Source organism: Quercus lobata, chromosome 12 (genome assembly GCF_001633185.2).
Source record: "Quercus lobata isolate SW786 chromosome 12, ValleyOak3.0 Primary Assembly, whole genome shotgun sequence".
In the NCBI taxonomy this organism is placed as follows: domain Eukaryota; kingdom Viridiplantae; phylum Streptophyta; class Magnoliopsida; order Fagales; family Fagaceae; genus Quercus; species Quercus lobata.
In genome coordinates this window covers 35,705,647-35,716,326 of record NC_044915.1, presented here as the reverse complement: position 1 = coordinate 35,716,326, position 10,680 = coordinate 35,705,647, and the positions used below count along the sequence as shown (strand labels likewise).

The following is a 10,680-nucleotide window of genomic DNA, read 5'->3' as shown; positions in this document are numbered from 1 at the left end:
AAACTATCAAAAATTTTACCAATTAATTTAATCGAAATTCAAAAATAATATCTGTCCTTACATTGAAAGATATATATATATATATACACGAACAAAAACAAAACGTGGACACAGATCAGCGGTCCACACGTCACAAACCAATGGCACTTCCCTAGTGTAATTTTCAGACACAGCTATAGAAAAACATGGAATCATTAATAAAAATAAATTCCAAACTAGATTAGGACTAGTAAGTTTCTCAAAAGAAAAAAAAAAAAAAAAAAGATTAGGACTAGTACCTGTACGAGAATGAGGTAGCACTACATAATCGTCAAGCCTCAAGCTTTTATTTTTTATTTTTTATTTTTAGTTTTCGACCAAACAAAGCATTAAAGCATGAACATGCCCTCTTCATTTTCCAATTTCGTTGCTCAATTGGGTCTCTTGCATTTTTGCTTCATCTTTCCCTCTGGTAACGTTTCATATCCCTGAATTTTTGTTTTTGTTTAATATGGTACTTATAAAAAGATCTATGTAAATCTTCTTTTGTGCGAATTACGAATTCCATGTTCGAATATTGGTGGTCGGTGAATTTAATTGTCGTATAGTTTTCATCATTATTGTTTTTGGGTTCGGTTATGTAATGGGTATTTGTGATTTTTGAGTTCCTAGTGTTTTTAATTTTTAGGGGGCTTTTTTTTTAAAAAATTTTATTAATTGATAATTTAACTCTGTGTGTTCTGGTATTTATCAGAGTTTAGATTGATTGTGTTTGTGGAAATTAATTTTCAGTTTTTTTATTTGTTATAGTGAATCTGAGAAGGTCAAATGTTTGGTTGTTATGTGGGTTTGTTGTGTAATTTAGGGAAAATGTTTCTAAAAATGGATGGCTTGATGTGTGCCCTAAGGGCACACATTAACCGGAACCTTATAATTTCGAGATGTGTTTTTGTTTTCTGAAATGTGGATGAGGCACTGGCAGTATTGCTTAATTCTGGTTCATAACTAAGTGAATATGAGGGCTAAGAGCCATGTAGCTCAACGGGCACCTCCTGGTGTTTGTAAAAGACAACTATGGTTTGAATCCCCCCTCTCCCATTGTAATTATTGAATTATAATAAATAAAAATTAAAAAAAAAAAAAAAATTTTGAGGGAAGTCAGTTTAGTTCAATTTGGAGGAGTATAAAAGTAGTATTATTATAATATTATTAGTCTTCTTGTTCTCTTGACAGTCTACTCTGTAGTGGTGTGTATATTTTTGTGAGGATATATATTTGGGTGTTTAATCTTGTGTAAATACCATATGGAGCCAAATTGTGCCAGGTTTGGTTTTTGGAAATGCTTGTGTTAATTTAAGTTTCTTTAAAGATTGAAAAGAAAAACATGTGTTTTCTTCTTTTGTATTTGATAAAATTTGAAAAAGTGCCTTTGGAGATCTCGTTATATTTGTTTTCTGGCTACATTGTGTGAGAGTCATGAAAATGTCATAAATTTCATCTCATAGCTATCTCTATGGGCCGGATTCTTTCATGATATTGATGTTGTCCCTCTCTGTCATTCCTTTTTTGCCTGTTAAGATTTTGCATTCATGACAGGGAAGTAGAGTAGCTTTAACTGGCAGCGTTTGGACTAATGTCAAAGTAGGAGGTTCTTCAAGCATTGAGTGATTTTTCACATTTCTAGATGGGTTCATTTTTGAGTTTGGCTGTTCCAAAGATTAGGACGAGGGACTACAATGAGATATGTCAGAATGAGAACTGCAAGAGGCAAAGAATGTCATCAAGCTTTGATGAGGATAGCACAAGGCTGATTCCGAGTCTTCCTGATGAGTTATCAATCCAGATTATTGCTAGACTTCCTAGAATTTCCTACTTCGATGTGCGGTTGGTGTCGCGGAAGTGGATGGCAACTGTTATGAGTCCTGAACTATTTAAATTAAGAAAGGAGCTTAGAACAACAGAAGAGTGGCTATATTTATTGACTAAGGTTGAAGAAGATAAACTTCTGTGGCATGCTTTGGACCCTTTGTCAAGAAAATGGCAGAGGTTGCCTATGATGCCCAATGTTGTTTATGAAGATGAATCTAGGAAGGGTTCCTCTGGGCTTTGGATGTGGAACATGGTTGGTCCAAGCATAAAAATTGCTGAAGTTATTAGAGGCTGGCTTGGGTGGAAGGATTCATGGGATCAAATGCCATACTGTGGTTGTGCTATTGGAGCTGTTGATGGATGCCTTTATGTGCTTGGTGGATTCTCTAGAGCTTTGACCATGAAATGTGTTTGGAGATTTGATCCAATTCAAAATGCTTGGACTGAAGTGACTTCGATGTCTACAGGTAGAGCGTATTGTAAGACAAGCATTTTAAATAACAAGCTATATGTGGTTGGAGGTGTTAGTCGGGGCCGAGGTGGTTTGACTCCTCTTCAGTCTGCTGAAGTTTTTGACCCCTCAATGGGGACATGGTCCCAAGTTCCAAGCATGCCATTCTCAAAAGCGCAAGTGTTACCCACCGCCTTTTTGGCTGACATGCTAAAGCCTATGGCCACTGGGTTGACTTCATACATGGGAAGGTTATGCGTCCCTCAAAGTTTGTATTCATGGCCCTTTTTTGTTGATGTTGGGGGAGAAATTTATGACCCTGAAACAAATTCATGGGTTGAAATGCCAAATGGTATGGGAGAGGGATGGCCTGCACGGCAGGCAGGTACAAAACTGAGTGTTGTAGTAGATGGTGAATTATATGCATTTGAGCCTTCTAGTTCCCTAGATAGCGGTAAAATCAAAGTATATGATCAAAGAGAAGATGCTTGGAAAGCTGTTATTGGAAAAGTCCCTATTTATGATTTTGCAGATTCAGAATCTCCATATTTACTTGCTGGTTTTCATGGAAAGCTTCATGTCATTACAAAAGATGCCAGGCATCACATTGCAGTTCTCCAGGCTGATCTGTGTTCTTCACCATCAAGCTCCACTTCTCTCTTTGCTACCTCCTTAAATGAGCATTCTGACACAGTGGCAGAATCTGATGCTGTGGTTTGGAAGGTCATTGCTTCTAGAGATTTTGGGTCTGCTGAGCTGGTCAGTTGTCAAGTACTTGAAATTTAGCATCATATTATGCTTATAGGCTAACAAACCCTTAAGATATTGGTTTCTTGGCTATATGGTGATCTGGATGGTGAATTACAGTTGGGTGCCACGATATTGATAAGTGTTTTATAATATGTTTTCATTCGTATATAAAGAAACATTATATGATTTGTACGAACTGTCTGATGAGGCAGCTACTTCATGTTTGCAAATTAAATTATAATAGCCAGAAGATCATTGGCAAGTTTTTACTTTTCTTGGCACATATCATGCCCTCCTTACACTTTAAGATGTTGCATCCTTTGAATTCAATGGTACATCTGTAACTTTTGAAATCTGGTCAGTTACTAAATAAGCAATTTTATTATGAATAATGGTGCCATATGATTGTTTTGATTATGACGTAAGTATTTGATTTTCGTAAGGGAACTCATTACTTGATTCTGTATTGTTTGTTGAATGTAATTGTGCAATATTAATAAATTATGCAGCATGCCTTCACTTGCTTGGTTGCAGCACCTTTTGAACATCATCAAATCTTCTGTGGCTTCTGCTCCTCTGCTAGAACTTGTGTTGCATCTCCTATATTAAATATCCTACATGTGTGTGACTCAAAATTGAGTTTCTTCCACTTAAAAAAATTAAGTAATCAAGATGAAAAATTGATGAGCTTTAATTCAAGTGGCACCACTTTCCCCTATAAGGAGGGGGTGCAGGAGGTGAGATTGTGGATTTAACGCCTGCTGGTTGTGACTTATCATTTTTTTTCTTGTAACTTATGAAACTTGCATCTAATACATGTGTAAACCATTTTAAGTGATTGAATTTATAGCTCTTTTGATTTATTCTTTTTAAAGCTATGCTGTTATTGATTTAGTGGGTGTTCGTCAAACCTTGAACTGAGCCAGCCATGAATAGTTTAATACGTTTAAAATTTTAGAATAAGGTATTGGTTTTCAGTCAGATCTGTTTTTAATGGCTGGTTCTAAAGTTTTACTCTAAAAACCTTGAGCGAAATGGTAAACGGAATCTAGAAAAAGCTTTATTATAAACCCCAACTAGTTCAAAAGTTGACTTGGATTCTTTCAGGATTGATTTAGAGTTAAAATGAACAAAATCCTTTGCAATAACTTTTGAAAGAAAAAATCCTTGCCTTGTCAATTGTCTATATTTTTTGCCCCTGTAGATTTGGTCACTTTGTCAGTTATAAGTGCAGATGTCCTTGCTCATTCAATATGGAATCATCTTATGGCACGCATTGTCACTCTGAGTTAATTTAATTTGTGGATTCATGTGGAAAGCTCAAAACCATGGATAGTAAATGGACTTGAAATTGAATTGACCTTTGAAAGTATTGGTGCCATTATATTTCAATATCTGCAATTTCCACTTCACATTGCACTTTTTATTATAGAATGAGTGATCATTATTAACGCTCCAGCGATATGTGGAATAGAATAGCTGTGGATTATAATTATGTCTTGTTATGCATAAATAAGATACTATTAGACTGTTTAAGCAAATTATTAAATGTAAGCAGATCTTTTCATGCAAAAGTCATCCTCCCAAAAAGCCACAAGGAATTTTCTGTCATCTGTACCAGAGAGCGTGTAACCATTGTTTAGTTGAGAGTGCATTTTTGAGAGTGACTTCTGCAAAACCCAAAATATTGAGTTTTTTCTCTGAATCAAATATGTAATAATGGGATATTGATATTGATTGCCGACCTTTAGCTTTGCTTAATCTTTTGTCTTGTTTGATGTCTTTGATACCCTTGGTGGTGTAAGAATTTGTGTATATGGCCTTTAAATATTATAGCCTTTGATTTTATGGTGCTTATGCTGTCAAATCAATTGGAAGTGAGCCCTGTCCTGCTAACAGATTGTTCTGTCATCTGTGACTAGAGAGCATGTAATGTTGGTTAGTTGAAATTGCATTTTTGAGAGTGACTTCTGCCGAACCTAAATACTGAGTTGTTGCTCTGAATCAGGTATGTAAGATCGGGAGATTGATAGTGATTGCTGACCTGTAGCTTTTTTTAATCTTTTGTATCTTGTTTGATGTCTTTGATACCCTTGGTGGTGTAAGACTCCTCGTATATGGCCTCTAAATATTATAGCCGTTGACTTTATGGTGCTCATGCTGTCAAGTTTATTGGAAGTGAGCCCTTTCCTGCTAATAGATTGGCAGGTTAGATTGTTGGGTTGAGAAGGATCTCCGCTTACCACGAAATTTGAAAGTTCTAATCAGTTGAAATTATAATGACAAGATTTACTCTTGTCAAATTCCTTTGAATTTTGCTGATTAGAGCTGTTCGGTCTGAAATCCCTTCAACTGTGTCTCAAATTCATTCTAAAATTATTTGTGGTGAAGATGATGGAGCACAATGTATCAGCACAGTATTTGATTCGGTGGCATCATAATGATCAGAAGTTGACTAAAGAAACATGGTGCTGCAACATGTGTCTCCAACATTTCAAGTTGTTTGGTGGTAATCTCTTATCCTCTAATTAGTTTTAGCTGTTTATGGAAATTATTATGTATTGGAGGCAACGTTAGTCATCTCTTATCCTTTGGTTAGTTTAGCTATTTATGGAAATTATTATCTGTTGGAAGCAAGGCACTATGTGTTGACACTGTTAGTAGGCATTGTGAATGATGTTGAATGTTGACAGGAGTAACTATCAGATGACCATGAGTACAATGGTGAACTGAGGACTCATACACGCACTTGCATGCCTAAGGGTTTGTTTGGAATGGACCTTCACCTCTCCTCTCCTCTCCTTTCCTCTCCCTCCATCTCCTGCCATCAAAATACAGACTAAGGGAGGGTTGTGGAGCTTTATTTTTTCATTCCAGTTCTCTTTCTTTCTCTCTTTTTGGCTTACACGATGGATTATATATTTTTGGATGATATTTGCTGTCTCGGTTCCTCATTACACTACTAGACACCTGGAAATTTCTTTTTTTCCTCTCCAAAATTCTGCATTATTCTTAGTCCAGATCACATTCTTTCATTTTGGTCAAGGATTCATCATTATTATAAATACAATTATTCTTATTCTCTCTTTTCCACTTATTTTTCCCTTTTATCAGTGGTGGTGGGCCATTTTGATTTGATGCTAACAATATAAAGATGTGCCTGATGTTTTCTAGCATCTCTTGTAATTTCACCAATATAGATTAGAATTATGTATGTAATAGTTCTGTCAATCTCACATCTCTTACAAATTTTGAGATAAATTTAAGCCTTGAGGATTATCCTTCAAATGGTTTTATATGGGTTATAATTATAAGGCTGGTCAGTAACCACTGGATCCAGAAAAGGTTATTACTTTGCATTCTACATGCTTGGTTTCTACTTGTAAAACTTGCTAGGTTTTCTGAGGGTGGAATCTGTTGGTGCTTGATTGACAGGTGGGTCATTCTAAGTAGTGAAATGAGGGGGAAAAAAGAAGTAAAAAACAAATGATGGTGGTAGGGAGTGGGGGATGAGGGGAATTGATGTTGAAAGCTACCATTTCTGATTCCTTGTCAAATTGATACAACTTTTTCAACAATTATAAGGATGTGATATAGGCAACCTCAAGGAGTGAGTGACACTATATTTCAAAAGGAAAAGTGGGTTAAGAAATGAATTTCAATATTAAATATAGGATTTGACCTGAAACTTACATCAAGAGCTTGCTTTCTCCAATGTTCATACTTCATATTATATTTATCTTATTTCTGCAATTGGGGGTCCTTTTCTAGTAATGGAATTTTCAACCTCTCTTGCAAGAAGAGATCCAATTATTTTGAAGATAAATCTTAGGCAGTGTTCCTTCAAACACATGTTAGTTTTGTGATCACCAAGATGAACCCTTGTAGCCTTCATTCATTCCAAAAGCCTGAAATTGCTGATCCAGTTACAGCAATTTTTCACAAATTTTCGGAATCACAAAGATGCCTTGGATAAGACTTTGGTTTATTAAGATGGGGTCCTCATTGTTGAATCTGTGAAGTTTTAAAGTGTGCGGAATTTTTTACCTCTCTAGCAGAATCGGTACATATATTAGTTTGTCTGATCTGGTCTTTGTTAGTAGTTGATGTGCTTTATTGATTTGTTATCACCAAAGTTATAAGTTGGCCTTCCATGACTTTGATCCATAGTTTGATGCAAGCCATGCAACTACTATGAAGATTGTGTCAACCAAGCATTAGGCTAAACCATTCATTAATGGAACATCAAATCAAATTGGTGGTTACATTGTAAAAATCTTATCTTGATGATTATTCCTTACCCCACACATCCTCACCCCTAATAAAAAAAAAATAAAAAAGAGTTTGCATCTAATTCTCATGGCAGAACCATGTTATATGTGTTGATTTTTCTCAATAAAGAAACCGTTTCAGAATCCATCTATACCTCAAATGAAAAAAGTGTCTGCTTTTCTTTTCTTTTTCGAGGTGAAGTGAGAGCTCTTTCTAGCATAAAGGGGAAACAAGTTTCTACTTTCAACATGGAGAACCAATTTCTTCATACTTCAGTTCTGCTTGGCCTATAAAATATATAACGAACCTTTAAGCATACAGAATCAATTCAAAATCCCTCCATCAACCTTTTTTTAATCGTATTGCGGTCTTATCTCATAAGCAACATAGACAAAAGTTTGGTCGTTGATATGTTCTAATGTCACTATCAAACAGCTAATTGCTCCTTTTCTGAGTTGGTCTGATTTTTATAACCATGTATAAAAAATTGTACATAACAGGCAAGTTTTTGTGTAGTACAAAAATTCTATAGAAGCTTCTTATTATTAAACAAACTTTGTACGTTTTCCTAGTCATCTTGATTAGGTATTTTCTCAAAAAAAAAAAAAAAAAAAAAAAAAATCTTGATTGGGTAAATTTAAGAATCTACTTACCAATCTTTTTTTTTTTTTTGGTTAAGTCTAACACAATACTTCCCACAATTATTAATATGGCTTATTAAGATTAATATGTAATAAAGATGAAGTTACTAAAGAATACAAGTAAATGTGATGTAGAACTCAAATCAATAGTTGTAAAAGATATTGTATCCCTAGTATTATTTTTTTCTTTTTATGTAGAAAAAGTAAGGCTCATACGACCCTAGTGTTCTTCCCTTATAGTCTTGTAATGACCCATGGAAAGGGCTAGCCATATGTGTTATATTATGATAGGACAAAACTTAGGTACTATTTCTTAAGTTTCCCTTTTAAGATTCAGTCATGTAACTACTTAACTAAAAAATACACTTTCATCCCATGTGAAAAAAATTTAGGGTTGTAAATGAACCAAGCCAATCATGAACAAATCGGACTCAGTTCGATAAAAAATTTGTTCATGTTTGTTTGTTTATAAATAAGCCAAGCTTGAGCCTTAATTTTAGGCTCGTGTAATAAACAAACCGAACCTAAGCAAAAAAATTTGTTCACGAATAAGTTCATGAGCTATTAGGCTTGATACACAATAATTCAAGCATAAACTTATTTATAAGTTTATATGTGTTAGCTAAATATACTCATTACACATATCTTAATAATGACACGGCTAACATGAGACCATTACCTATATTACCTTAATTTTTTCGTTCTCTTTAAATTGATCAAGAACCATTTTAGACTATAGTTACATTTAAAAATAAATAAATAATTAAGTATGCCACATATGATCCTTCCCTATCAACCATCTAAAGTAAAGTTATGAAACATGTTAATATTTTTTCATTCATAATAGTTACAAATAAGTATTTTTTTTCTAATCCTTCACCATCTAACGTGAATGTAAAAATTGTATTTTGAACAATAGTTGAAACTGTAGACAATGAATGAATGAATTTAATTATGCAAATTATTAATTTGAATAATGGCTAATCATAAGTAAGACTAAATGTATGAAAAAATGAGTATACTATTTTCTTTTTCTTTTTTCTTAATTTTAGAGATTTAAGCATTTAATAATATAATTTTTTTAGATCTCAAGCTCAAAAACTTGATCTGAGCTCGAGTTTGAGCTTGATATTAAGCTTGAGTTTGGCTTGACTAATTAATCAAGCCAAGCCAAGCCAAGCCAAGTTCAACTTTTTTGGCTTTCCCACGAACTCAAGCTCAAACACTATTTTTAGGCTTGTCACAAGCTCAAGCCAAGCTCAAACTTTTTAAGAGAAGAATCTAAGAAATAGCACCTAAGTATTGTACCTAAGTCTTACCCATTATGATATACCCCAAAAATACTAGTTTAGCTCAATTGAGTCTCTTTGTTATTATTAATAAAGCTTAGATCGGCTTAGTATATGTCCAATGTGGAACTTATTACACACCCACACAACACACTTAATTAATATCCAATCATATCTGAGACATCATAATCTTCCTCATTTAAATCTCTGATATCCTTGTTAGAGCTCACTTTGTGAGATAGTGTCTTCTATATAACCCAAAAAGTTTAGTTTAATCATAATTAAGGTTCCTTGTAACTGTTAATAAAACTCAAATTTGATATGAGACTCATCAAACAACCCCACACAACATACATTTAATCAATATTCAATCAATTTGGGGATCACAAATCCAATGTGGCTGTTGCTTGAATACTCTCCCTTGAATCAAGTTAGGTCACTCGACATCTCTCTCTCTCTCTCTCTCTCTCTCTCTCATGTAGTCACTGGGAAGTAGTAACATTTTTTTTAGAACATATGTGCTTATGTTACTACACTTGCAAATGTATCAGCTACTTAATGACCATAATAATATCAATATGACCTGATTAAAAATAAATTTATTTGAACGTGCCTTTCATTTTGACCAACTCTTAGGCCTCGCTATTTTAGGTTGCGAGTTGCGACTAGTCAAGTTAAAAGAAGTGTGATTTTCAGATTAATATATATAATAATTTAGAACTTTAGACCCAATCTCTGAATTTTTCTGAAATACTTAATTCTAGTTTGAGCCCTTCAAAGTTTGCACCATTTCTAAGATAACCATTTCTAGATTTTATGGCATGGGATTTAAGGTTTACCTAATCCAATTATCAAAGGCGTCAGATAATCTGTTTCTTTCCCTCGCAGCATGTTGGACTCAACATCAAGATGACTTAAGGAAAAGGGCATTGTTAACAGGACTCATCTTATGACAAATTCATTTTGAGTGCACCCCAAGGAAAATAAAGAAATAAAATAAAGGTTAAACATTAATGATGAACTCTGGATCATACCATCATTGAAAACAGGACCAATTCTCTATCTCCAAATTCATTGTTTATATGTGTTTGTGTCAGCTATAAATAATATGCTACAAAATGGGTACTCATCAAAATTAGTACCAATTTAAAGTCAAAAGATCTGATTTGTTTTCTAAGTTCCAGATTCTGTCGTCATTTTAGAGGAAAGTTAAATCTCCCCTCCATTAACTACAGAGACACCCATTGGAGTAGTTTTTTTAATAGCAATTTGACAGTTGAATTGTCATATAAATGTTGATATAACTTTAGTTTTGTTTTCTAGTGGGGATCATTTGAAAATTGATACTTGATACTACCAGATGTTTCATACTAATCCCATATTGTGAAAAAAAAAAATTTAATTAAACTAGTTACCATCCTTAATGCGC

The 10,680-nt window shown here is 34.1% G+C and overlaps 1 protein-coding gene across 2 annotated transcripts; it reads left to right on the top strand.

Moving 5' to 3' along the window:
- The first annotated feature begins 229 nt into the window (after positions 1-229).
- Positions 230-3,428, top strand: LOC115971425 (F-box/kelch-repeat protein At1g22040). 2 transcript variants are annotated; one of them, XM_031091343.1, is made up of 2 exons: positions 230-451; positions 1,576-3,428. In XM_031091343.1, the coding sequence occupies exon 2, from the start codon at positions 1,664-1,666 to the stop codon at positions 3,083-3,085; it is 1,422 nt and encodes a 473-aa protein (XP_030947203.1). In that variant the 5' UTR covers positions 230-451; positions 1,576-1,663; the 3' UTR covers positions 3,086-3,428. The 2 variants fall into 2 exon arrangements, with proteins under 2 accessions (XP_030947203.1, XP_030947204.1); XM_031091344.1 differs by having other exon boundaries at positions 1,558-3,428.
- The last annotated feature ends 7,252 nt before the right edge of the window (positions 3,429-10,680 follow it).